At 41.2% G+C, this 27,696-nt stretch overlaps 4 protein-coding genes across 9 annotated transcripts; 2 read left to right on the top strand and 2 right to left on the bottom strand.

The window, feature by feature from the left end:
- Positions 1 to 129: 129 nt before the first annotated feature.
- Positions 130 to 9,539, top strand: vmp1 (vacuole membrane protein 1). 4 transcript variants are annotated; one of them, XM_037267832.1, is made up of 12 exons: positions 130 to 175; positions 664 to 766; positions 1,045 to 1,177; positions 1,381 to 1,471; positions 1,796 to 1,906; positions 4,005 to 4,172; positions 4,367 to 4,498; positions 5,704 to 5,784; positions 5,872 to 5,988; positions 6,705 to 6,766; positions 8,217 to 8,316; positions 8,825 to 9,539. In XM_037267832.1, exons 2-12 carry the CDS (start codon positions 688 to 690, stop codon positions 8,966 to 8,968), a joined length of 1,218 nt encoding a protein of 405 aa, XP_037123727.1. In that variant the 5' UTR covers positions 130 to 175; positions 664 to 687; the 3' UTR covers positions 8,969 to 9,539. The 4 variants fall into 4 exon arrangements, with proteins under 4 accessions (XP_037123727.1, XP_037123728.1, XP_037123726.1 ...); XM_037267833.1 differs by lacking the exon at positions 130 to 175 and adding an exon at positions 182 to 292; XM_037267831.1 differs by lacking the exon at positions 130 to 175 and adding an exon at positions 402 to 543 and having other exon boundaries at positions 595 to 766.
- Positions 9,465 to 13,425, bottom strand: tubd1 (tubulin, delta 1). 2 transcript variants are annotated; one of them, XM_037267830.1, is made up of 8 exons: positions 13,155 to 13,425; positions 12,560 to 12,707; positions 11,949 to 12,165; positions 11,656 to 11,887; positions 11,347 to 11,511; positions 10,801 to 10,929; positions 10,536 to 10,719; positions 9,465 to 10,417 (listed from the first exon to the last, which is right to left on the bottom strand). In XM_037267830.1, exons 1-8 carry the CDS (start codon positions 13,303 to 13,305, stop codon positions 10,303 to 10,305), a joined length of 1,341 nt encoding a protein of 446 aa, XP_037123725.1. In that variant the 5' UTR covers positions 13,306 to 13,425; the 3' UTR covers positions 9,465 to 10,302. The 2 variants fall into 2 exon arrangements, with proteins under 2 accessions (XP_037123725.1, XP_037123724.1); XM_037267829.1 differs by having other exon boundaries at positions 10,536 to 10,929.
- A 704-nt stretch (positions 13,426 to 14,129) lies between these two features.
- rps6kb1b (ribosomal protein S6 kinase b, polypeptide 1b) lies at positions 14,130 to 22,622 on the top strand. Its single transcript, XM_037268702.1, has 15 exons — positions 14,130 to 14,304; positions 15,465 to 15,508; positions 15,586 to 15,706; positions 15,799 to 15,867; positions 16,695 to 16,842; positions 17,578 to 17,635; positions 17,743 to 17,843; positions 18,276 to 18,366; positions 18,479 to 18,569; positions 18,676 to 18,783; positions 18,857 to 18,919; positions 19,350 to 19,427; positions 20,183 to 20,290; positions 20,379 to 20,491; positions 20,889 to 22,622. The coding sequence occupies exons 1-15, from the start codon at positions 14,236 to 14,238 to the stop codon at positions 21,142 to 21,144; spliced, it is 1,518 nt and encodes a 505-aa protein (XP_037124597.1). The 5' UTR covers positions 14,130 to 14,235; the 3' UTR covers positions 21,145 to 22,622.
- Positions 22,623 to 23,514: 892 nt separating this feature from the next.
- slc33a1 (solute carrier family 33 member 1) lies at positions 23,515 to 27,177 on the bottom strand. 2 transcript variants are annotated; one of them, XM_037268695.1, is made up of 10 exons: positions 27,071 to 27,175; positions 26,920 to 26,951; positions 26,013 to 26,480; positions 25,782 to 25,935; positions 25,364 to 25,559; positions 25,089 to 25,288; positions 24,829 to 25,013; positions 24,643 to 24,760; positions 24,115 to 24,330; positions 23,515 to 24,026 (listed from the first exon to the last, which is right to left on the bottom strand). In XM_037268695.1, the coding sequence occupies exons 3-10, from the start codon at positions 26,435 to 26,437 to the stop codon at positions 23,853 to 23,855; spliced, it is 1,668 nt and encodes a 555-aa protein (XP_037124590.1). In that variant the 5' UTR covers positions 26,438 to 26,480; positions 26,920 to 26,951; positions 27,071 to 27,175; the 3' UTR covers positions 23,515 to 23,852. The 2 variants fall into 2 exon arrangements, with proteins under 2 accessions (XP_037124590.1, XP_037124591.1); XM_037268696.1 differs by lacking the exon at positions 26,920 to 26,951 and having other exon boundaries at positions 27,071 to 27,177.
- Positions 27,178 to 27,696: the final 519 nt, after the last annotated feature.

The raw sequence follows: 27,696 nt of genomic DNA, 5'->3' as shown, positions 1-27,696 counted from the left end.
CAAAAACCAGAAGATCGATTGAAAACTAAGTACTGACTGTTGATAATTATTCCACCAACAATTCTGTGTTTTTCTTTAAAAATATATTTATTACATATTTCTGTTCACGAGCAACCACATTAGGTTTTATTTTGACGTCCCACGTTTGTTTCCGGGTGAAGAAGGCAGGAAATAGGTATGGCTGTCATTTCATTTGAACAAGTACCACTCGATTATCTCCATATATAACGCGATTTGGGCAAAACTATATCTACCGGGAACATAGGAGCGTTTCTCATATCACGATTAAGAGGTTCGTATTGACCTCTGAAGTGCATATTTGGTTGTAGCGTTCAAAGGTCCCACTCTCACCGGGTTGGCTAACCGGTTAGCAAGTGGGGGTGAAGAAGTGTGTTGCAATCATGTCCCATAATGAACACTGCCACTGCCTAGCTTAACTAGCAAGGTTATTTCTGCCAAGTGTTGACGAAAGAGTGTGGTGGCACTCATAAACGTTTCGTTTTCTTTTCCTAATATACATTTTTTTGTGTTTTTAAACACTGCAATCGAATGTTTTTAAACACCGCTTAAGCTGTCAAGGCAAGGAGCCGTAGTAGTCGACTGACACTGTGGTTGCTCGAACAACTTGTAATGCTAATGTGTCCTCTGTCTTCCTTGTCGCAGACTTTCCAGGTAATATTGACTGACATGGCAGCCAATGGAGACAGTTGTGACAAACCTCAAAGACGCACAGGAACTAAAGAAAAACAGAATGGTAACTCCACAGGTTGGTTATTAGAAATATTCCGACATATTATTGCGAAATTCAGTTCGTTTAATCGTTGTCACACAACTCCGCTGTTGTCACGTGATTGCAACTAAATTGATGATTGCGCAAGTCAGCAAGCAGGTCGATTTTTGGTTGTAAAAGTCACAGAACAGAATTGGATCAGATGCAGTATGCATTCAGTATGCATTCAGCATTGACCATTGAACATAATGTAGCAATTGGTGCAGATGCAAGTACAGAATGTCTGGATCATCAGAATTGTGGTTTGTTTGCAGATTCAACTATAAGAGAGAGGCGACAGAAAGATAAGGAAGAGCGCCTGTCGCTTGTGTTATGGAGGAGGCCTGTTATTACACTACATTACTTCCTCCTAGAGACCTTAATTAAGCTAAAGGAGTGGACAATAAAGTAAGAAGCTCAACTGGTTTTTCTCTTTTATTTTTATTTTATTTTATTTTTTTAAATCATCTTTTACACACTTTACTTTTTACACATGTAATGGCAGTTTGTTGACTTTGTCCTCCTCTTGTGTAAAATTCAAGAGTCCGTGACCTAACGCAAAAGACAGAATTAAAATGTGCCGATTTTTGTTTATGTGTTCTCTTTCTCAGGCTTTGGCAACGACGAAGCATTGTGTTCTTATTTTTGGTGTTATGTAGTCTCTTCTCTGCCGCCTACTCCATAGAAGGATCACATCAAAAAGTAAGGTTGAGTTTTGTCTGTGCGTGTGAGTGAAAGATAATCAGCACCATTCCTATATCACCAGTTTAAAGGTTACAGATAAGTCACACTTTAAAACAGTTCCATATACTGGACACATTTGATTAATTATTTATTTCCTACATGTTTAGATCGTTGTTGTTAAATATTGTGATTAAATCATTAATATGTGCAGTGTTTTCACACATTTTTATACTAACCTAAATATAATTTGAAGAAATGTGTTATTTAAGAAGTGTGTGTCAAGATATTGGTATTCATTTTTCAAATCCAAATCATGGAAGGATTGTTCTTTTTGTTTTTCAGTATGTCCAGTACCTAGAGAAGAAGTTCCTCTGGTGTGCGTACTGGGTAGGTTTAGGTATTCTGTCCTCTGTTGGCCTTGGGACTGGTCTGCACACCTTCCTTCTTTATCTGGTAAGATTCCAGTTATGTTTAGGAAAGGTTGCATGGTATTTCTCTTACAAATATGAATGCAGGATTTACTTTGAAGTTTGAACATCATGGAAAAATACAGTTAAACAACAGCCACTCTACTCATGGCTGATTTTCCCGGATTTTCCAAGCACTAGCAGCTAAGGTTGTTGATTGGGACTGATACCGTCACTGTGTGATATGCCGATTAAATATAGGCCCTATTCGATAATGGAAAGCGGGAAGTTTTTCTCAATTTGGTGTTCGTCTGACATTTGTTTCGAAACACACTGCGAATGGACATCGAGACATACAAAACAGCTCTCAAGTTTTGCAATTTGGTTGACTTTTGTCATTCATTTAGCCTTTCATGGAAGTCTGATCAGCCCAAGAACATTTCCCATTCTTTGAAATATGGATGAATCACTGAAACCTGCTTTGCAGAAAGTTTCGACCCATCAAGTTAGAGCGAGAATCGTTTCTTGAAATACAGTTCTGAGAAGCCATATTGCTTTGTCCTGCAGTGCATAATTGGATGGAACAAAGCGCTTTCAACATTTCCCAGAAGTATAAAAATGTTCCAGTATTTAGTCTTAGTTATGATACTACTAGTATATTCTGGTGACTTTTGATGCTGTCATGAAGCACATTTGTCTCCCAATGAATGTCTTTTTATCCATCGTTTTCGTTGGACAGCGACTGGGTACTTTTTACTGAATATCCCTACAAAATATTTAGGTTGGCTCCTCAGATTTCTGCTTCACTTCTAATTTGACCTTGATTTTCATATTCTGTACTCATTGTTTACCCCAGCAAAATAGCATGTCCTTCAACAAGCAGTTGCCGAATGACCGCGCATAACTTTAAAGTGGTGGGTTTTTATTTGTGTGTGAGGGTGTGTATGTGTGTGGTTTTTGGGAAAGATGAGGAATCCAGAGATGCAAGCAGATGGGGAGGCTATAAATTGGCTTGGTAATATGTGCTTACACTGGGCACATGATTCAGCTATTTCCATCCCCTTATTTTTTCCTTTTGTTGTTTCACACAGTTTCTAGCTTACAAAGCACACAAGGAGATCTGAAAATGTCTGTTAGTGGTCGTGTGATTCATGTGGAGAAGGTGACCTAATCTGCTCGCCCATCTGTATGTGTGTGTGAGGGAGGTTTGACCGCCAGTATGAAACATGGCCTCCATTATCTATTTTTTGTTTTATTATATTATTGGTGGCAGTGAAGGTTGTCAAAAAAATACTGTTTTAATGGAGGCATATGTTTGTAAATAATTTTGTTGGGGTGTTGCTACTGGGCCTGAGAGTGATTTTATTTGGTGGAAGGGGGTGGTGGAGAGCATTTTCTCACCACCAGTGTAATCCCCCAAAGACAATGATGGCATCATTTTATTCATGGAAAGGGGATTTAATCAGATGATTCTCTTATTTTGAATCAGTCTTCATTTTTGGACGTTACTACGGATTCCTTTGAAATACATAAACACTATCAATGGCTCTATTGTTTGTTTGAATTTTTTCTTGTGTGACTCAATGGCGCAGCTTCAGATTGCAGGACAGGTTGGCGTCGTCACTCTGTAATCGTACGCTGTCCGTCTTGTGTCAGAGTTGCTTCTCTCCCTTGAAGGCGGCATAATGGAGTCGCTGTGGTGCGGCTCCAGGTGGGCCCATTCTTATTGAGGCCAGGTGGTGAAGCCCAACAACGCATCTTTTCAGACATTTAAGATGACATGGCAGACTACACTTTGTGACTCAGCCACTGTCTGTCTCGAGCTTCAGGGAGGTGATACTGCTTGCGTTCAACAATTTCGTATTGTATGGATGTGCTGTATATATGATTGACAAATTACTGCACCGGTCCAAAAACATGACTTAAAAAAAAAAAAAAAAGTTCCAAAGCATTTCAGCCAGAAATGCCCATAATATATAATAATTAGTTTGATGTTTGCATCATATTTTTCAAAATAAACTTAGCAAAGCCAGCACACAACTTTAACGCTCCAGTACTTCCCTTGCATTGTTCATTTTGTCCCCTAAGCTCCAAGGTAACATACAGTAGTAGATTGAATGTGTTTCTTTTTTTGTTTCTCTAAGGGCCCTCATATAGCATCAGTGACACTGGCAGCCTATGAGTGCAGCTCAACAGATTTCCCAGAGCCTCCATACCCAGACCAGATTGTGTGTCCTCAACTTGCAGGGGCTGAGGGAAGTATCTCCCTCTTCTCTATCATGTCGAAGGTCCGCCTGGAAGCCTGCATGTGGGTAAGTGGATGTTGTTTTTAATATTGGGATAAAATAGTGTTGCTTAGTGCCAGGAGCAGGTCACACAGAATTGACCGCAGGCATTTAGGCCAGCATTTCTCCTGGAGCACAAATACGGTCAACCTTGTTCTTAGCAAAATCTCAAGTGCGTGTTCCTCAGAAAGCTGCAGTTTATGTCTCATGTGTCTTTTTAGGGTGCAGGCACTGCCATCGGAGAACTGCCGCCATACTTCATGGCCAGAGCAGCACGTCAATCTGGGGCTGACCCTGAAGATGAAGAATATGAGGAGTTTGAGGAGATGCTGGAGCAGGCTGAGAACGCACAGGTCAGCGTTGCACACAGGCATTGTTAGTGAGGCGTAGGCTTTTTATAGCCACTGTGAATATGGATTTATCATAACCTCAATTTCCTCTTTTACCTACATATTATGCACAACACATATGCAGCTTCTCTATCAAAACGGGTAGTCCTCATAATGCCAACTGCCCATGAAACAACTGTCCAGTCATTGGTCCTATACTGCCACGTGACTTCAGTGAAGCCCCTCCCTCTTTACGCTTCCAGTAAATCCTTGTGTGTGCGCGTGAGTCACCCTGAGCACTGCTCCCCCTTTAATCATCCTCCGGGCTTTGTGCTGTCTGCATTTCACCCGCCCTCCCCTCTCTTTTCACGGGTCTCTAATTTGAATGACAGACAGCTCTGTCAGGAAGCAGGTTCACATGACTGGACACTGCTGAGATCAGATGCTGACTCAGCGGAACGGTAATTGGAGAAACCTGGTGTACAGTACATTTTCACAATCGCCATCATCCCATCTCTCCTCATTAGATCACACTTGATTGCCACCATAAGAAAACTTGATTGTCTTCTGTGTATTGTATGATGATCATAACATACCACCATTTTCTCACAACATATTGTACATTCAATGCAATACAATCACTTTTAATGTGGAGAGGACATTGACCTTGATTGATTTAGTTACGAAAGATCAATTCAGTTAGATTTCTTTGGTTAATAAATGAGGAATTACTTATGAATGTATATTTCATATTTCATATCTACTGTATATGACACTGTTGTTAGGGAGGGAAATAAAAATGTTTGACAGGTATTAGAATTTGAAATGAATTTAATAAATTATAGATTTTAAATGTGTATATTATGTATTTTGAAACGTATTCCATTTTGTATCGTAAAACGGAAAAAGTATACACAAATACGACATGTATATTAAATTTAATTACTTTAGCATTATTCCAACTGAAACTAATATTTTTTGCATAGCCATACACAAAATAAAAAAAAAAAAGCGAATGGTTAAATCACCCTATTTTACTCGCATTGATATTGTGAAGTTGAATAAAAGATTTAGTGTTTCCTACATTTGTCCTGAATCAGCATACCGTTTTTAAATTGCCGTTTATTATACGTTATTATGAAGAGTGGCACACCCAAGGAGAATTGAACACATCTGGTTACAGCAATGTTGTAACTTAGTTTTGTACAATTTCTTCTTTCCTCTTTCAGGATGTTGTCACCAGAGCAAAAATGGGAGTCCAACACATGGTGCAGAAAGTGGGATTCTTTGGGATTTTGGCTTGCGCTTCGGTAGGAAAGATTTGTGTTCATCTTTTTGTATTTTTTTACCATTACGTAGGGGACAATTTTCAAACCATTTGATATCTGTCCTTTTAGATCCCAAATCCACTTTTTGACTTGGCGGGAATCACGTGTGGACACTTCCTGGTTCCTTTTTGGACCTTCTTTGGGGCCACGCTCATTGGGAAAGCCATCATTAAGATGCACATACAGGTTCGTGCCTCCATTCAACTTGGTCAGAAGCTGGCAAGTAGATGCCAACTTCTACCAAAATAAAACACTAATTGTGCTGTAATCATGACCCACAGTGGATAAAAAACTAAGACAGGAATAAAGGATGTATAACAGTAAAAACAGATAGAAAAGAAGCCAGAAGCTTGCCAATTAAAGAGATCATTTTTCAGTCTTCTCCACAAATGGCTGATAAGTCTTTGATTGACTCCGTTTGTGAGTCTTATCGTCTTATACCTTTCCATCCCTGGGTGGTACCAGACAGTGACCTCACCATCACAAATTTCTGACAAAGAGTCCTGTCACACAGCAGGGGGTTCAAGAGGATGTAAAGTGGACATTATTGAAGAAAGTTTAGCCTACTAAAATGCTTTGAATGGGTGTATGCTTTGAACCTGGAGGACATTACAAGTCATATCCTGTCTAGAATTGTCCAGGGGGTCTATGTGTCACACATTTAAATGTTGATCACTTTCATGAGTGGAGAAGAATATTGCCGTATGCCCCCCACTAACACTATAAACCACAAAAAGCTCCTGGCAGCTTGAAATTGAACTCATTGTCACATTTCGATTTTGCAATGAGTAAACATCGGTAGATCTGTTGTCAATTTTAGCCTTGGTCTGATGTCTTACAAAAGTTCAATGTCGCGAGATGTATTCTCCTGCTTTACAGCATTTTGTTGTATTGGTCAACAGAAGCTGTTTGTTATCATCACCTTCAGCAAGCACATCGTGGAACAAATGGTGTCTCTCATTGGGTAAGTCTCTTTAATGTGAGTCAGTCAGGTGCTTGACTTCAGTGGTTCTCAAGTGCTGTCATCCAGAAACCTGGATCCATTGTTGTTGCAAAGCCATGGCCCTCTGTTACGTAGAAGTTGCGAGTTTCATTGTAAAATAAGATCGAAAACATGTTTATTGTATTTTCTAACAAATGCGCCCACAATTAGGCAATATGGATTTTGTGTGTGTGTTCGAATTCTACTGTTCTTAGTCCGTTTTTCCTAAATAACCCCCCCAAAAATACAACTTGTACTCCAGAGCAACATGGTTTTTTTTTTCCATGATGAATTTTTGATTATTGCGACTTAAAGTCCAAAAGATATGGTAACTGCTCTCACTGGAGGGGGAAGAGGGGACGGGTGTCCGCATTTCCCGCCAGACATTTGCATCTCTGCAGTATCGGTGGTCAGGCATGTGAGGTCCCATTCAGACACGTTGATATGACTCAGAGTTCAACAATATTCCCTAGCAGTGTGGGGAAACTTGAACCTCGACTTAAATAATTAAAACCGTCTGCCACAATAGCTATCTTATAGCTTAACAATATTGTCAAAGTTAAAACTGTATGATGTCAAGCCATGATTAGGTCATATGTTATTGGAAAAAAAATTAACGTATAATAAAAACTATAGTATTTTGGTTATTTTCTGATCTAATCTCAGCATAGTATAACAAACACCACAGCATAAAATCATCTCAAATGAACCTTACGCCCAATAAATAACTTGTTACAATGCCCACAAAGAATGGATGGACTTTGATGACACTCAGACCTCAGTAGATGGCTGAATAGGGATCCCACTTCTGTTTTGGGAAATCAGTGACATTCTGATAGAATCCTGCTGACTCGCTGTGATGCACGGCCTATTGTACAGTATAATAACATGACGCGGTAACAAGTCAGTCTAAGTGAAATCCGCCATCATTGATGTCGGTTAGTAGTGTCTAGTTTTGCTTAGTCGAGTCTAGACAGTAACCTTTTGTACTGATCCTATATTCAGTGATTCACTCACTTTTATTTTTTATTTTTTGAAATAAATAATTTGCTTTTAAAGCACATAAATCATGGGCCCATTGTGCTTTGCTCTGTCACCTGAAGAGATAGCATACCCAGCCTAATAAGGATGCAAGTATGCCTCGATTAGATGTCTTTGCACCCAGATGGTGGTAAGGGTGATGACATCATGTCGAGTCACTTCCCGGTTGAAGCGGCTGACACAAGAGCCTGAGGAGAGCTAAGGAGTATAAAAGGAGGGCTGAGGACCAAGTGCTTCAGTTGCCTCTCCTCCTACTGGAATCACATGCAGGATGGCTGCTCTTGGGATCTTTGTTTAAAAATGAATAGAAAAAGTCTTTTTGTTCCTTTATAGATATCTGGGTAAGTACAAATAGTCATTCTGAGCTCTGTTTTGATTTGTTCTTTGCCAGGTCTATACCCAAAGTAGGACCGTCACTCCAGAAGCCCTTCAGCCAGTACCTGGAAGCACAAAGGAACAAGCTGCATCATGGCCAAGGAAGCAAGTCATCGGTAAGGACAAACTATTTCATTTGCACACAGTTCTCTTTCATCTCACATGAAGAACTTTGGTTACTGATTAATTACTAGACATGATAGTTACATGGCTCGGCACTTGACTTACTACTTCAAATGCTTATGTCCAAAAGTATTTTAACACTAATGTGGGTGAGGCTACATTGTATGATTTTATTTTTCCCTTTATGCCTGTCATCACAATGGCGTTTAAGTTCAATAAAAAGTTTAGATATATACGTAATAATAGAGACACAATTCCTCAATTTTTAGGAGCTCCATAATGTTTGAGTTGCTATTACTAGGAGCAACTTTTCAAGGCAAGACCAGCTTATTTGTATAGCACTGTATTTTAAACTGTGAAAACTCAAAGATTGCTTCAAAATACCCCAATATTCTGGATTTGCTTTAATTTGTCTTTGCTGCATTTGTATAATTATGAACCTTTCATTTTGCAGTATTCTGGTGTGGTAATCAATGATCTACTGTCACTGTTGCTTTCTAGGATGACAACTGGCTTTCCTGGCTGTTTGAGAAGCTGGTGCTGGTCATGGTCTGCTACTTTGTCATCTCCATTGTCAACTCCATGGCTCAGAGTTATGCCAAGCGGCTTCAGCAGCAAAGGCACTTGGTGGAGAAAACCAAGTGACAACAGGCGGTACAGACATCCAAGAAGTGACTGTGCACCTGCAGCCGTGTCCGCTCATGACTTGCCGCCAAACCTCACCCTCCACACTCAGAAGGCTGCGCGCTCCAAAGTGGACTGTGTCCTTGGTATGTGCGTGTCTCCATTTGAACATCCGTCTCCATCATTTTTGTAAATTGTCTCGTCTCACTCAGTGTGCTCAAAGCACCCGGTTATTCTGCTAATTTAATGGTCTTACTTTCCGATGATTCCATACTTTGACCTCACACGTGAAGTGTTCGGTGGTGGTGTCTTCTGTGTACAGGCACTGCCTATCAGATGCGATGCCTTATGCAAAGATGGGAAAGTCTTGACTTCTTCCCTTGACAGTAGTTCTTGACTTTTTATTTAATTTTGTAATATTAATGTATGGATGGTTGTTGATTTGTGTGCGGTGTGCTGCCAGGATAACTGCTCTCTTTTCAGGGTTGGGATATTCATATTTTTGACTTTATTTACTGGAATTGTCAGTTCTCCAACAAAAAAAAAAAGAAGGAAAAAGCAATATCAATGTAAATTGTGTTGTTGGTTTGCACATTGTGTAGATAACTTAATCATGGACATTATGTATTTGGATTCTAATACTATATGGGCAGGAGACACCTTGAATCCAACAAATGACAGTTTGCAGTGACACTGTACTTTAAGGCAACTAGAACCATTTCTAATTCTGTTATGTAAAATTAGACATTGGATTGGATCATATATAAACTCAATAATGACACTGCGTGATTCATTGCTTTGTTTATTGTTAGAAATGTATATGTCTCTTGAAGAAATGATCATCTTGGAGGTAAGTGAACAAATTGGCACCGCTTTCCACAGATGGCTGCGTCCAAGTTACGGTTGGTATCAGTGGTTCAATGTTGGCCTCCTATTCTTCATAATTCTTGTTTCAGCCTGCCAGTGACCATCAAGTGTCCACCTTCTCAGCTAGCTTATCAGACTGGTGTTGGCTGTTAAGTCTCACGTGGCAACAGTGGTCTGTAAGCTGACTGAAGTTGTGGGTCATCATCAACTGCCTTTCAATTATTATGTAGCATGTACTGAACTTGGAGTAATGGACTGTCTTTAATATAACCCATGCTAAAGATGTTTGAATTACTACACAATAAATCGATTGACATTATGCGAGTGTTCCTTTGAAATTGCATTCTGTTGTATTTCGCGTGCTTCGAGCAACGAAATTATTCATTAGACCTGTAGATAAAAAAACCTACGTACAGTATTTACAGCATGCATGTATTGTTCATGTGTTTTTGGAGTCCTTGGGGTAAAAACACAGCGGCCATTCTGTTTTATCCATTACAGCCAAGTTGACTGTAGCTGGAAAGGATTTGCTCTACAAAAGCAAAGCTTTCAAGGAAATCTTCTTCTGAGATTCCAAACTTTGTGTACTGATGGATGTAGGCCCTGTAACAAAAAAATAACACTAGAATAACTACCACAAAAAACATGACAAGAATGGTCATATTTGATACTCTATAATATTTTTTTTTTATCTAACCATATGAGGAATAACTAAACCCACCTTGCAGCAAACATACTCCAAGCTTTTCTCACTATGTTGTCCAATGGTTCGATCAGAGCTTGACTGTTGCTGACCAACGTAGCCGTTTTTTCGTACTTATTAAACGACACTGGACATTTCCAAACGTTGAAAGCGTCTTTCGGCGACAGCCACGAGCTGTAAAGGGCTGCATCGGCAAAGTTACCTAGTATCGTGGGGTTTAGGTTCACGTTAGTACTTTGAACAGAGGTGTGAAACGTGTACATGTTGAACTGATCTGTCCAACCTGTCTCTGCACTGAACACGTCTTTGCCTCTCAGTATGAGCAGATTGGCCAAGGAAGTGTTGACACTGGATCCAGTCAGAGTCCTGGTCCGCTCTGAGACAGCCAATGGACGTAACTGCCAGTCTATACCTGCCAACATATTATATCGAATAAGCTTCTGACAGATGTGTTAACAATGTCAGAATAATGCTAAAATGGGAAATGTTTTTTGTAGGACTGTGACACTCCAGTTGCAAAGTCCTCACAGATGAGCTACTGCTGCTCCAATCACTACAATAACCTTTTTAATTCATTTATTCAGAATTTTACATATTTTTGAGTGACGAGACTCATTTGCAATATTCATAGGACTGTTCTTCCATCTAACAAATTGTTAAGGGAAACTTAATAAATTGAGTTGTGCTGTATTCATATTGAGCATGTAAATTCATGAAAATGAAATTCCGTTGCGACCCCACCCCGCCCCCGAAACAATTCATGCATTTTACAGACTGGACTGTCAATTGACCTTGACAATTAACAGAACCCTTTTTTGGCTACACTTGCCTTCCTCCATCTTGGTGTTGGAGATGAGCATCTGGCGCAGGTGTTTGATCAGAGCTGGCCATCTGAAATTGGTGAATGCGATGGAGGAACTCGGCATCTGTGGTATGGTGCTCACACTGAGCAGCTTGTACTCTGGGTGGCACGCGAGGGCGCTCACAAGTTCACCTGAGGGCAAAGCAGAGATCCACTACTGTATGAATAAAAATCTTCAACTCACTTCATCACAGTTCCATGGCACCGAGATGTGTGAGTTCACTGTCGTGTGTTAAGTCTTGGAAATGCAAATCAATCATGCAGTGTGTCTCTCACCAAGAGGATTCCTGCTGTAGACTCCGTTGGAGTCAGCAGTGAGCGCAGGCTGAAGGATGGTGCCCAGCTGATGAGCGATCACCATGTTGATATCAGCAATGGAGATGTCTTTAATATGGAGCAGCTGACTGCAAATCCTGTGCACCGTGTCATTCTCGTGCACCAGGAGGCCATCCGACAGCTGGTAGAGGCGACCCAGTGTCAATACCGAGTTGTAGTTCTGGACAATCACCTGAAAGCCACATAGCGGTTATTCCTTTTTAACAGCACATCTTCATACCAAGTCTTCATACCTCGCCTGTGCCGTACGGCCAGGTTAGGTGGTTGACAATGAAGGATTTGGGGTAGACGTCCCGCAGACATTGAGTGACGTAGGTGCCTACTCCAGAACCCGTCCCACCCGCCACACTCATCAGGGCCAAGAAACCACGCAGTCCATCACAGCGCTCCGCCTCACGTCGCAAGATATCTTCCATCGCTTCTCTGTGACGCGGGCCCTGGATGTAAAACCTGGAGGCAAGTTTTGAGCTAGTCATGCATAATATCACTGAGGATTTGTTTTTATATTTAAGAGTACATGATTAAAAAAATATGCATTTACTTTTTGCAATTTAAAACCAAACAATCACAGCTGCAAGAAATGTTTTGAAATGTCAATTACAATTGATATTTAAACAGTCCTCTTCATTATGCGGATCACATTTTGATGAATTGTCATTCATGTTTGGAATGTGGGAGGAAAGCAGAAAAGCCATTGTTCGGATTCAAAACCTAGTTATGCTAGGACACTATGCAGCTCGTGCTCACACCCACCTTTTTTTTCCTAATAAGAAATATACTAGTTAACTAGTTGTAATTTACAATTACACTTTTGGACATAAATCCTAAAATGCGGCCAATTTACCCGTTGGCCCAGTTGTTCCCACTCCCCTGCCACTGGTTGAAGCTTGATGCATCGTTATACTTCCACTTGCCAGATTTGGCAGTCTTGCTGAAATTCTGATTGATGACCTTTGGCTCCATATCAATCAGCACTGCCCTGGCAATAAGATCTAAATCAAGGATGGAAATAAAAAAAGTATCAATCAGTGGTTGTTGTCACAAATAAAATACAGTATTTGAAACGCAATATTTGAAACTACAAATCCCCTTTAAAATAATCCTGCTGTAGCCTGACACTATTCTAGCCTTCTCTGCCACTGTCATGCACTCCCGGAGTAATTCTTCCGGGATCCTCCGCATCTTCGTTGTCATGACCACCTGAATGCCGTCCATGTCTACAAAACAGGTTCCCCTAATCATTGATCGTTTAGCCCACGTTGAAAGGGAAAGCTTTTGTACTTTCGGTTTGTGACATGAGTCTTGGGACTTTTCTGACACAAACAAACATGATTCGACGGTTTGTGACATTGCTTGTTTTGAAAAACGAAACAGTACAACTATCAAGGGAAAGCGGGTAAAAGTCGATACAAAATGACACGCAATAGGAGACGTGTTACCTGCATCCTCGGTTTGGTAGAAAAAGCGTTCAAAGCTGGCAGCAGCGTATGCTTTCTTCTGGCATGCTTGAACGTCATTGTAAAGGGTATCAAACAACTCCAGACCTACTTGATTGCCGCACTGACCCAACTGAACCGTAACCACTGACATCTTTTTTCAATATAAGATCCCTATTTTTACATGGAGGCAATTGGCTACTGATAACAACTACAGTTGGTCATGTTTTGATTTGGAAGCGACGGCGGAGAAGTGTTTCACGGTTGCCGCCACTGCGACAGCGGAATTTCCGTCACGTAAAAGTTGTACTTTCAAACTAAATGCAAAGTAGGTCAATCAAAGACGCGATTGAGAAATTCAGCCTTTACAAAGATTTTATTCATTTGGTGAGAGAAATTAAATTATTTAAAGTATCTATTAACGCTTGGAAGTGATACACATACAGCAGTCTATGATACAATTTTTGAGGGGAGACACAAAGCAGTAAGTATAACATTTTTAAATCGTTGCCTACTTTTCCATTTCATCATCATAATCATCATAGAGCTGCTATGTACTTGAATACAAAAATAGTTCTGCATAAAGATTTAATTTGAGGAAAATAAGATCATACTTTTTCTAGGGGGTGTAATATTACGTGAATACATTTAATATCTTGATCTAGGAAATAGACTAATTTCTTCTTGCAAAATATAAGATTTTCTTTTCTTGTAAGAATAAATCTCCCATTTTTACTTTGGCCTTGGAGTATATTTACAAACTACAAGCTCGATCATTTACGGCTACATTTATATGCACAATAAAAAAAATAATTCCGATGTGTAGCCACCACGTTTGGATCCTAAACAAATGATTTGGGTCGGCGAGGCGGGGACTTTTGACTCAGAGTTCATTGTTTTGTGACAAAATGAAAACAAACAAACAAAAAGAACGAAAAAAGGGTTACCGCCCACCGCCCCTTAGGTTGTGCACAGCACTGCGCATGCTCGGTGTAGTAGCCGGTCATGGCGGCGGTGTGTGTTTGTCCATGAGGCGGGGGACGTAATTCTTGCGGTCTGTGACAGAGCGAACCGAAGCGCTGCCATGGCCGGAGTGTTTGACATTGATTTGGACCAGCCGGAGCAAAATGTCTCCGATGATGAGACTGACGAGGTACTTTAAAGCTTCTGAGCGGAGCCGCTTGGCTTGTCACAGCAGAAACTCTTAATGCACAGTAGCTAGCGAGCTAGCTGTTAGCCGCTTTTCTGCCTGCTCGCCTGCCCGCCTGCCAACCACCGCAGGCCTACTCCCGCAGCCGGAGTTCCCGGGCCTCCTCACGGGTAGCGTTAGCGCAAGCTAACATGCGCGCCACTTTCAACCCCGCACATCTTTCAGAGCAGCCAAATTAGTTGACTTGGATTCTGCCTAATAGCTGCTAGTGGAACTGCGACGCTGTTACGTTTAAATGCCATCGCTGTCATTTTGGAGTTGTGCAAGCGCAGCCTTACTTGGCTACTGGGCAGTAGTGATAAATGTGTCTCAGTGTGCAACAGTTTATTTTGGCAGTACTGTAACAGAGTGGCTCTGTGTGGAATTCTTACTTGTCGTGCGGGAATCTGCCCAAATGCACTCCACACTACTGTTGCTTGTATGCAGAGTACTACATTTCCCTAGGACAACACAACTGCCTGCTGTTAAAGGAATTTCATAGTTAATAATATTATCACAAACTAACGTGAATTAAAATCAAGCTTATATTTCAGATTTTTTTTTAAAAGCAAATGAGTGTTTAAATTTAGACCATTGCTAAACGTCTTGCATCACGTTGATGTTCAGGAAACAGTGATGCACCGCAACAGCTCATATTTATCATGAAGAGAAGCACTTTCACTTTAAATAGACAAACCTCACTTAGTGTAATATAGTAAAAGCATATAGCTGGCTTCAAATCATCACTTTGCAGGAGACCCTCCCAAAACTGCATGTTGCTTATCTTTTATGTTCCTCTTTTAACATCATAGCATCAAAGAGCACAAGCCATTTTTAACACTTAATATTGGTAAAAAATTAAACCTACACATGTGGACTGACCAATAGGATAGATTTATGAAAAAATATTAGATCCACCAAATTGTGACATATCCACCCACCTTTTACTACTGTGTTGTTACGTTTTTATAAACTTGATTGTTCCCATAAATGTTAATGAGCCTGTTAGCAGAAATGTTATCCGGAAATAAAAAAATATATATCTTGATGTTAATGCATAGGTAAAAAGGCATTGTTTTATTTTCCACCTTGCTATTTTCTTCAGCATCTGCTCTTTCTTCCAGGCACAAATCAATGACATCATGGACCAGTGCAGCGGATTTGAATTGTGAGTATTGAATTTCGTTGCTCACCAGAGTTTGTATGACCACAACATGTTTTTCTGTATTGGATGTCTCTTTGCAGTAACATGGAAGGTTGCGAGAAGATAGAGATATCAGAAGATAATGTCAATCAGGGGACAGAAAATATTAGACCAGAGTGTTTTGAACTGCTAAGAGTTCTGGGTAAAGGCGGTTATGGAAAGGTATGTGTTGAAGAGGCACAAAGCCTCGCCCTATTTGATTTTTCAACTTTTCTTTTGACAAGCTCATAAATAACATTTCCCCTATTTTGCAGGTATTTCAAGTTCGAAAAGTCGTCGGAGCCGCTTCAGGCAAAATATTTGCCATGAAAGTCTTAAAAAAGGTATTTTTTTGTATCCTAAATCCAAGTTCTATGAATATTCCAACACAAAGCAAGCCATGCACGCGCAGGCGAACAGAAGTTTCAAGCGATGGCTTGTATGATGTCATGGATTGTGACAGATTGAAATGCGAAGCTTTGCGACTTCAACATCAATATCGAAGGCTTTTAACTTTTGAGGTTCCACTGCTTGTGTGTCCTTGAGGCCAGTGGTTGTAGTGTTAAAAAGAAATCTGGGCCAGTTTGGAAGTTTGCCATGTGTGCTGCTGTGCTGCAGCCTTGGCACCGTCAGCGCGCTTGCCTCAGATGATTCTGCTTGTTTTCCCCTTGATTGGCCCCAACAACCCCAGTGACTTGTTGAAGACCGTATTTGTGAAGTTGCAAATCATTCTTTTTCCTGTGGTGTTACGTGTTGAGACTATTATTATTTATTTTGAATTTTAAAATTGGAAAAATCCGCCCGTGTACCAGGCCCAAGTTGGTAATTCCCAACCACTGTGTCGTGAGAGACTTCAAGAATCGTATCTTTCCCGGCCAGCCATGTATTGTGACGGCCTCAACAATGAAATGCTCTTATACTCACACCCTATGATATGTTGTTTCAGTACATATTCCTTGAATGACTTTTTCAGTGATTATTTACTCATCAAAAAAGGATACACATTTGAATCTGCCATGTTAGCAATCATTAACAAATGTCACTATCTATGTGGAGGTGGATCAATGACTCAGCTCACACCTCCCACTTTTCCAGTTAAATGAGCAAACCGTTTTATTGGGTCTCATAACAACTTCATGGTTTGTTTTTATCTTGGTTGGTTCTGTGACAGGCAATGATTGTACGCAATGCCAAGGACACAGCCCACACCAAGGCGGAGAGGAACATCCTGGAGGAGGTGAAGCACCCTTTCATTGTTGATCTCATCTACGCCTTTCAGACAGGCGGGAAGCTGTACCTCATCCTGGAGTACCTGAGCGGTCAGTGCTACAATGTGCACACCTGACACACAAATATAGGAGAGTAAGAACACAATCATTTTCAGGATGTTCATCGACCTGCAGTTTGTTCGGATTCGAATACCGTTATAAAACCTAATATCCATGCAGGTTTTAAGATATCAACTTTTGTTTTTAGTTAACTAGCATAGAAGCGTCAAAACAACTTACTGGTTGACGTTGCAACAGTGTCCTAACACACTTAACTTGAACTACAAACGTGTGATGCCCTTTTGCCCCTGGGTGTGAGTTTTCTTTCACAAGTTTAAAAATAGATTTCAATAATTCGAATATTTAAAAACAAAGCACGTAATTGAATATCCCTGCTGAACACGCTAGTCTACTATGAATGAAATCCGCTTGTCTCACTTATGTATTCCATATGATGTCTTGCGAAATTTGCGACCGTCATGCATCTCACACTTGAGTGGCATATTTCCAATTGAAAATTGCCCAAAGTCAGCTGGAATTGGTGCCAGCTCACCTGCGTGACTCAAATGAGGATCATGATGATGCATTATACTACTTTAAGGACATTTAAATGTCAAGTTTTCACTTCCATTATACGCTGGGTCGCAATCGTTGTACTGTCTTGTGTTGACGCGGTCTAAAATTTGTGGTGGGAAAACATGAAGCTGTGCTTGTCTGCAAAGGAGTCAAGGGCGGGCTACCAGGTGACGTGTGCATTCACTCATGCCGCTGTGTTTTTCCTTGCAGGAGGAGAACTCTTCATGCAGCTGGAGAGGGAGGGGATTTTCATGGAAGACACAGCTTGGTGAGAAGATTTTAGAAAATTCAGGGGTGGGGGTATGTTCTGTGAGGTCATTTATTTAAGGCTTGAAATGTGAATAGTGCGAATAAGGTTATTGTCTTTCCTTGTAGTTTTTACCTAGCTGAGATTTCGATGGCTCTGGGTCACCTGCACCAGAAGGGCATCATCTACAGAGACCTGAAGCCTGAGAACATCATGCTGAACAATCAAGGTGCGTGAGAGTGTTAAGATATTGGTTCACAAAACCGTGTGACACCAACCACTAGATCAGTGCTTTCCATCCTTCACCGAGCCAAAGAACCCATTTTACATCAGAAAAATCGCACGGCACCAAATAAAAGTGTATGAATACTGCGATAATTATCTTATGCATCCAACAATAACGGCAAGATTCCACCAGATAGCGCCAAAGTAATGTTTTTTTATATATGTCTTGAGCAGAAGCCAGAATAGAATTGAACTTGACGTTACGCAGTATACAACAAAATAAAAGGCTTTCAGTGAAGACCGTGAAAGAAAGTGGATTTGCAAAAAACAAACTGCAAATATTTGGGGGTTCACCATATAACTGAAAGAGCTTGAACAAATTAGATGTGAAATCTAAACCTACCTATGTGTGTGCATGCATGCGTGTTCCTTCCAGGCCATGTCAAGTTAACAGATTTCGGACTGTGCAAAGAGTCGATTCACGACGGTACAGTCACTCACACTTTCTGTGGTACTATCGAATACATGTAAGTAACTCCGCCCCCGCCTAACACTAATATGTATGCGCAATTTTACTTTTGGATCGCCCACAAATTCTTTTCTGCTTTTTGAATGAGACATGCCTTCTTATTGGTACAGGGCCCCGGAGATATTAATGCGAAGCGGACATAATCGAGCCGTAGACTGGTGGAGTCTGGGCGCTCTGATGTATGACATGCTCACCGGGGCGGTCAGTGTGGCTCACAAAATTGCCTTTTTCTTGCCCACATTTCCAAATCCTTATGTAGAACGAGTCCCGCGGTGAATGAACAGTTCTTTTTCACCTCCGTCTATAGCCGCCATTCACTGGCGAAAACCGCAAGAAGACCATCGACAAAATCTTGAAGTGCAAGCTTAGCCTGCCACCCTACCTCACACAGGAAGCCAGAGACCTCCTGAAACGGGTAGCGTTTTTACCTCAACGTGCTCCTGCAAAGTTCGAATATGCTTTTCTAATGACGTCAAATGTGCGTGCAGTTGCTTAAGAGAAACGCCTCATCGCGGTTGGGAGCAGGCGCTGACGATGCCAAGGAGGTGCAGGTGAGCATCCATTTTAAATTAGAAGAGGTGCAACTTCTGTGAATCGTGCGACATGTCAGCATGAAGGAAATCTTGCAAGGCCTTGACATACCTCACTAGAGCTCGGCTTAGCCGGCATTCGACTTCAGGCGACATGTGAAAAGACAGAGCGTTCCTAACAAGGGCTGTTAAGAACGTGTGAAGAGAAAGTTTGGTCTGCTGTACGTGTTATCATTTGTCTCCATGAGTTCATTGATTTCATGTTCAACTTAAGTGTTGAGGTTTTTTTTTTGGTCAAAAATTAGCACGTGAGGCACATCTGCAAGGCGACTTTTGTTATGCCCTCCTCATGAATGTAGGAACCTGCACTAGCAAGTTCCCCCAATTCAGGAACAGGCAAATGAATTCCGTCTCTACTACGGCATCAATTAACCGTCATCATGTCCCACAGGCACATCTCTTCTTCCGACACATCAACTGGGAACATTTGCTGGCTCGAAAAGTCGAGCCTCCTTTCAAACCTTTCTTGGTGAGTAGCGTGTTTTTGACTGCATCCGTTTTACTTATGCAGGCCTAGTTAAGGCTCAGTTTGTTGTTTACCATTCCTATCCACAAAATGGCATAATGTAGATATTTAAAAAAAAAAAAAAAAAATCCAGGTCATGACTTTAAAACAATAAAACGAAACGTAGCAGCTCAGTGGCCTAGTGGTAGAGTGTCCGCCCTGAGACTGGAAGGTTGTGGGTTCAAACCCCGGCCGGGTCATACCAAAGACTATAAAAATGGGACCCATTGCCTCCCTGCTTGGCACTCAGCATTAAGGGTTGGAATTGGGGGTTAGATCACCAACTGATTCCCGAGCGCGGCACCGCTGCTGCTCACTGCTCCCCTCTCCCCCAGGGAATGGGTTAAATGCAGAGAACAAATTTCACCACATCCAGGTGTGTGTGTGACGATCATTGGGACTTTAATCTTTAAGAGCTGAGCTGGCATCACTTAATCTGGTTGTAAACATCTAGGCGTGAGTTTTGGCCTAATCCTTGCAAGTGTTTTCATTTTGTATTTAGGTGATTGACTGCTCGTCCTGTTCAATGAACTGAAAATCTGAAAATGCATCATCTTAATTTTTTTTTCGAGCCATGACCTATCCAAAGCTTGCTTGTAATTCAGATTTTGGCTTGTAATACAAAGTAGAAAAGATTATTTGGGGGATTCAAAAATCAAGATGCCAATGTGTTTCTCTGAATGTTTTTATTTATGATGCATTTCCCTCTGACTTTGCAGCAATCAGCTGAAGATGTGAGTCAGTTTGATTCTAAATTCACCAGTCAGACGCCGGTCGACAGCCCTGATGACTCGACGTTGAGTGAAAGTGCTAATCAAGCTTTCTTGGTAACTTCTGCTCATTTGGACTCTTTGGTTTTTTGACCAGAAAACACTCACCGTGCTTCCCTTTAATGTGCCGCATCCGTTCACACAGGGCTTCACCTATGTGGCTCCTTCAGTCCTGGAAAATATCAAAGAGAAATTCTCCTTTGAGCCAAAAATCCGTTCGCCTCGGCGATTCATTGGCAGCCCTAGAACGCCTCTCAGGTAAAACAGCTTGATGTTGTCATCTACCATAATGGGGTCAATGAGTAAAAAAAGAAAAACCGACTGACGTATAGAACTAATCATTGTCATCTTTGTAAAAGCAGAATTTTGATACATAGTGGATCTCATTAGATTATCGAGACTACATTCAGTTAGTAAAGTCTCTGCGACCGTTATGACATCAATTTGTGAAATTTGCACTGCTAAAAGGTATATGTTAAACCCCCATTTATAAGAACCAATATTAAAATAGTACTAGTATTTTTTTAATGATGATTTAAGAAAACGAGGATTCACATTATTTGTCATGTCAATAATTGTGAATTGCCAGTTGAATGTTTACATTGTCTTAACTTAGCATTTCGTCATGCCTTGTACTCCCCTTCCATCCTTTCAGCCCAGTCAAATTTTCAGGAGGGGACTGCTGGCTACGGAGTTCCCTCCTCCCTAGCGGAGGACCAACTCTCCTCCAGTCTTCTCAGGACCAGGCTATGGAAGTCTCCACTCCAGAGCAGATGGATGTGACCACCAACTCGGAAGCCTCGGCCCCTCTTCCAATTCGTCAACCTGCCGGGGTCAACCTGGCTCAGATGAAGCATCAAGCATACCCTGTGATGGCCAAAAGGCCCGAGCATTTACGTATGAACCTATGACCCAACTCCCCTCCAATTTATTTCTTGACTTTTTTCTTTTTGTTGATATTTTTAAGAAGCAAAGCAAAAACGTACGGATGCTAGAGACAATTTCAATCAAATCCTGCCCATCCACACACTACATGTGCTGTCAGCCTGGCGGTGGAATGCTGATCCGGGAAGCCAGTGTGCCTCGGTTCATACATCAGTGTTACCATCTTGCATTGTCGTCGCCACATTTCTGGTTCCACATTTGATCCCCTCCCACATCTTACTGAGCTGGTGCTAGGAAGGACCGAAGACATTCGGATGAGCTCCAGCAAGAGATATTTTTTAGCAAAAAGAGCAATCTGCTGTACAAGACATCCAAGTGCTTTATGCTGATTTAGTGAATGCCATTGAAGTTGCTCATGTTGCTGAGAGACAGCAAATGATTCTCGATTCTGTGAAAACAAAAAGATGCAATTAGGTCTATAGTGGTGGCTGTAGCTTTCATCTAATATTGTGCTATGCATCAATTATGAATAAGAGCCTAAATGAAACATATCAATTATGTTTGGACTTTTTGCCATTTGGAAGAAGGGGCATTACGGGTTCGATGTGCTTGGAGACCCATACAAAATTAATCTGCCCCCCTCTTAGGATGTCTGATTGCATTATTGTCATTTAGCATAACACGAATAAGCATCCCACTGTCACGGCGCCCAGTGACATCTGGGCACTTTTTTCAGTTTGAATGCTCTCATAAATTTGGGCTTATTCGCTACCTCCAAGCTCACTTGTTTGGGAGGACATTTGAAAATTCCTGGTTAAGCAAGGGAAATTATAATAAAATAGAAAAATGTGTTTTGTTTTTGTGTCTTTTGTGTGTGACAGCACTTCACAGCCACAAGTCAATGTTTAATGACATTGGATGTATTTCAAGTCACTTCTCATATCAGCCTCAAGATAAAAATTTACACAACTGTCCAACCCTGTTTCCATCATAATTTGAATTCTAGATTTTAACACAAGACATCTTTCTTGTGACCAATTAAACCAACCAAAAAAACAATTCAAAATACCATATGTATTCTATAAAAGGCATCTTAGGATGACTATTTTCAGTCACTAGATTTAATGCAAAGCTTGCCAGGCTTTGTGGGATGGGCATAACCGATTCAATGATCATGGAAGAAATTCAACCAAATTATTGTGTCAACAAAAAAAGTTAAAAAATATTCAGAACATGTCAACATCCAACCCCAAGGCAAAGTGGTACTTTGGGATAGGAAAAAAATTAACTAGTGGGAATCTGCAAACAAAATCTTGTATGCTCGGTCTCAGAAACAAATCAGTGGGTCATTGTCACAATTCATACATCTTTAGTAGCTTTTGACTTTTCAGTTGTAATGGTGATGTTCTACAGGTGTAAAGCTGTACTCATTTTTTAACTTCTAACAGGCAAATGCGTTAGTTATTGGCAGAAAGTGGGTTTCAAGTATGCATGCAACACAAAGGTGTTAACCCCCCCCAAAAAATTTAAAACAATGGTTATCTTGAGTAGACCTTCATGTTGAATCTTCCCAGTTGAAAAGGCACACTTCACATGTTATGTTATCACATAACAAATCAGATCCAAGTGAAGAAGAGCAGTGACCCCCCCCCCTGCACACAGACAAAAATAATCAAATACTACACATAAAGCCTTAAAATTGAGCTTATAAAATTCAAACACCGAAACCGTCCATTCGAATTTGCAGGGTTATATACACCAGCATCCAGAACATTGATAAAAAATATAAATAGAAATGACACTCCTGTTCCAGTAATGAGGTCTAATCCCACCTGGTTGGGAATTACAGACCTGTAACAGTAAGGTAAAAGATGGGGGGGGGGGGGGGGGGGGATGTCATTTACAAAAAAAATGTAAAGTAAAAAGTGTTATGGCTTGTGCAAGTGTACTAAATTTCCAGTGAAAACATAGTGCTACCATATTTTTCAGACTATTGTCAGTCACTAAGTGCCACTTTTTCCTTCATACTTTCATTGTTGCTGGCTATTATATTCGGGAGTGATGTGTATATATTACATTAGAGCTCAGACTGCAACACAAAATCCTTGTCCCTAATGGTGTTAGCTTTCTTTTGGCGGAATACTTTGTGTATTACAGCCACCTTTTGTCCATCTGCAGTAATGCACCCAAAAAAAATTCAACTGCCAAAATGTTCCAAGCTCTGCTGTTCTATCTATCTATCTATCTATCTATCTATCTATCTATCTATCTATCTATCTATCTATCTATCTATCTATCTATCTATCTATCTATCTATATATATATATATATATCGCCCTGTAGGATGATGCTTTTTTGGGGGAAGTTTATTTTACTAAAACGGATATATGTATGTATTTTCAACAATTTCCCACCAAAGCACACAAAGAAACTATGTGATCCACTTAAAATTGTTGTTTCTTTCCCATCAGTTAATAAAGAAAACCAGAAGGTGATCCGTCAGGTACGTTGCATAGTTTTTGGGTGGGACTGTGAACATTCTTTCCTTAGGATGCATATGGTAGTGGATCCTTATTTGATAGTGTTCGAGCCGGCTGATTTGGTCATGATTTGGTCACTCCTCAGCAAAGAAACAAAAGGCCCGATGCAAAAAGATACCAAAATTAAAGGGTCCAGCATTCAGATGTTGATTTGCATGAGGAGAAAAAGAAAAAAGAAAGAAAATAGGACTAGTTTAGTCATCAACTGCAACTCTGCATCTCCACGCAGCTGGACTGTGATCCTGCAGCCTCTTCAACTTCGGCCCTAACCACACCCACCAGGCAAAGCCAATCAGCATGCATACCACTGACTCCACATAGTAACCGTCTAGCGTTGTGACGCAGGCGCCACCTTCCTTGACGCACAGCTGGAAAACAAGAGTCCGTGCTGCATTCAATACATTCAGTGCACTAGCAGAACAACTGCATCAGATAGATGGCCGAATACACACTTACCCCTGCTGCCTCCGGCGAGACACAAGTTTGGTTGACAGCGCCCCGACACTCCTTGCTTGTGAGCGGATCCACCAACCAAAGTGCAAGGGTGGAGGGCCAGTTTCCTCCCAGGTTAGTGACTGTGTTCAGCAATGTCATGTAGGTTCCCCCTATGAGTGGGTCACTCACTTTGGCGTGGAAGGCCATACCGGCGACATACATGCTGTATAAAGCCAACTGTAGGCAGGAAGCTTTGGTTAGTACCTCACATCATAACTTTTTATTCAATTCATTTTATGAAGGGGGGAGAAAAAGTCTTGGTTTGATGGGAATAAACTTGTAATGTTCAGGGGGAAATAATTTTATAAGTCACAATTTTCCAAGAATTATTAAATGTTTTATGAGGGGCGGGGGGGAGACAATTTTAAATAAAAATGACTAGTTTTGTAAATTGTTCATGTTTCGTTAAATTACTGCAAACTAATAATAACTTAATTGAAATGATTTTATAATATATTTCAAACTAATTTAGACTGCTTGACTGCTCACCTGGTGCGCCGCATAGCTGAGCAGTACAACAACGTAGTAGTAAACGGGGAAGCCTTCTTCTTGCCGCACACTCGGTGTCCACGCAACAAGCAGAGCGAAGCCCAGGCCAACCATTAACCTGCCACAATATAGCCCTTAACAAAATGTGCAACCTACAGAACAGTGCATTTGGATCTGTGTTACAACCTTAAAGGGAAGGCTTTGTAGAAGACATCCAACGGTCTGGGCCCTGCTGTGTATTTACTGATCAACACCGGTAGAAGGATCTGCAGAGGCACCATAGGCACGGCCAGCAAAGCCAACTGCGCCTTCGGAACGCCGGCCTCCACCAACTTCAGACCGGTCACCGCATCAGCTGCAGAGAAGCCGATCTGTCACGAATCCAAAATGGTAGTTAGCCTCTGTGGCACTCTTGTTAAGGCAAATTCCTCCACTAGAGTGCTTACTTTGGCAGTGAGCAGCAGCAAACAGAAGGTGAAGACGGCCGGCATCTTGACGATAGTGAAGAGCAACTTGTAGGTTTGGAAAACCCCCTGCGTCGCCTCGGGATCTTTCCCCCTGTCTTTGCGAGGCTCGTTCTCACTTTTCAAGATGGCCACCAGCGTTGTGGAAAGCAGGAACACCACTCCCCAGAAAAACAGGAAGTCTGCAGCCAAACAGCAAACATTAGATGTTGAAAATTACAGCAGTGCGGCATTGAACGACATGCTAAGCAAGTTACCTGCCAAGGTGACAATTCCAATCTCCTTGGGCTCCGTTCTGAGGTATTTGTTGCAGAAATCGGCAGACTCCAGCGCCAAAAAGAGCACGTTACCCAGAAAGTAGCCAGCGGTCTGGCCCACCGAGTTACACGTGGATGCATAGCCGACGTTCTCTCGCGATAGCATTGTTAGCGCCCAGCCATCGACAGCAATGTCCTGACAAAGACAGGAGAACAGTGTCTAAGAAAAATGACTAAAAAAAACATCCTTTTTTTGTTTTTCTTTCCATCTTCATTTTATTCTTAGAAAGTTTAAAAATTCATTTCCATGATTCAAAGATGGTATTCTTTCAGTATTTTGTCTCACTAATCTGGTAGTGACACTTTTAACAACAGAATTTGAATATGTCGGCATAGCACGACGTTTATGGATAGCTACCTGCGTGGCTGCCAGAAATGCGAGCATAAAGAAGACCGTTGTCAGCGCGACCACATTCGGGCCTCCCTTGCTCTGCAGCAGTGAGTCAACTTGTAGAGAAAGGTAGAGCATGAAGAGGCCCAGTAGGTACTGCGTGGGTACCAGCCACGATTTTCTGCAGTGACATGGGCATGACTATAGAGGCTCAACTTTCATAAACCAAATTTACATATCCATGAAATGTTTTATTACCTTCTACCAAACTTGGTGAAGTAGAGAGCATCCACCAGCGGTGCCCATAAAAGCTTGAGACTAAATGGCCAAAAAACAAAGCTAAAGACAGCTTGGTTCTTGTAGCTGACGTTCTTACTCTGTAAAATCAGCGGAATGCTGCCAGCCAGTCCAAGGGGAATCCCTTGCAGCACATAGAGGAAGAGAAGAAGCAGCACGTTCCACAACTCGGTCCGAATACCTCGACGCACTTTGGGATGCATCTTCTCCTCGGGGTCTGACCCTGCGATGAGGTTGTCTGTTACCCCGTCTACTTCTGTCTCAGAGATGCTCATCGGTGTCATGGCACCGTCCTTCAAGTTTAGAGAATGGTGGAGGGAAGGACCAACTTGCTTTCTCTGCCGACCATTCTTATATGTAATTAGATCGTGATTATGGTGCTCCATGGTAACACCGGAGTCATTGAAGGGTGCAGTGCAATCAGCAAATCTGAAATACAGTTTTAACAAAATCACTTTATTTGACTTAAAACAAAAAAAAGACAGCAAAGTAAGTTGTCTCGCTCTGGGGCAAATATGGCTGATGATATGGGCGGTGAGCTTAAAGTGGTATTCAGTTGGTCATAATATTGTGTGAATACTTTTTTTTTAATGTGCATGGAAGCATCTGGCCAAGTTGTGTTTTCAAATTTGACATCGTCCAGTTTTATGTAACGGCAACCTTTAACAATTGCATAAGGCACTTTTGACTTTGTATTACGACATAAAAAAAATAGTAAGGTAGGCTAAAGATGGTTTAATCAAACTGATACATTACATTTCCTGTAGAGTAAATTCCAAAAATACATCTTTAACCAGGGAGAACGGGGGGGGGGGGGGGGGGGGGGAAGAGAAAAAGGGAAATGTAAATTATTTGATAGCATGCATACCTGATTGCAATGGCAGCGGAATAAGCGACATGCTGAACATAAAGAAAAGCACACGAAAAGCCAAATTACACATTCATTTGTGAAATTTGTTGGGCGGCGTAACTGTGACAAAACAAAAGCAGGCTACACACGAAACACTTAAAGAGCTTACCGTAGGCGTTTGACGATTCACAAAGGTAAAAAATCAACACTGGTGTCAGATGCACCAGGAAGTATACTTGTGCGCAACGTTCAAATGTGTCCGATTCACTACAGCTGACGTGTCAAAACCTGAGCTAATTTGTTCCGTTTTTGTGACTGCCTGTTCCGATTGTAGTACTGTTGTGATGCTGAAGCGCACTTTGGAGAGATAACGTCGTTGTTCGCTTGCATTTGTTTCTTTTGGCAATTGTTACGTTCAGGGCGGGCCAAATTATTGCGATTGTGATGTGATAGAACGTTAAAGCGCAAAGGATTAATACTTTGACTACATGTTACAATATCAACTAAAAAAAAACTGCTAAATTTTGAAAATCCTGCTATTTCCTAAAAAAAAAAAACCTCTTGAAGATTAGTGTTCTACCGAGCTTGACCGATACTTAGGTGGTGCTGAAAAAATTATTTACAAATATACTGTAGAACGCTAGTGTCAAACTCAAGGCCCGGGGGCCAGATACTGCCCGCCACATCATTTTATGTGGCCCACGAAAACAAATTGTGCATCAAATTCGTGTGTCATTACTAGAATTGCAAATTGTCTTCACTTTTACTAAATTGTCCATAGTTGTGAGTGTGAGT

This window comes from Syngnathus acus, chromosome 13 (genome assembly GCF_901709675.1).
Source record: "Syngnathus acus chromosome 13, fSynAcu1.2, whole genome shotgun sequence".
NCBI lineage: Eukaryota > Metazoa > Chordata > Actinopteri > Syngnathiformes > Syngnathidae > Syngnathus > Syngnathus acus.
This window is presented reverse-complemented; position numbering and strand designations above follow the sequence as displayed.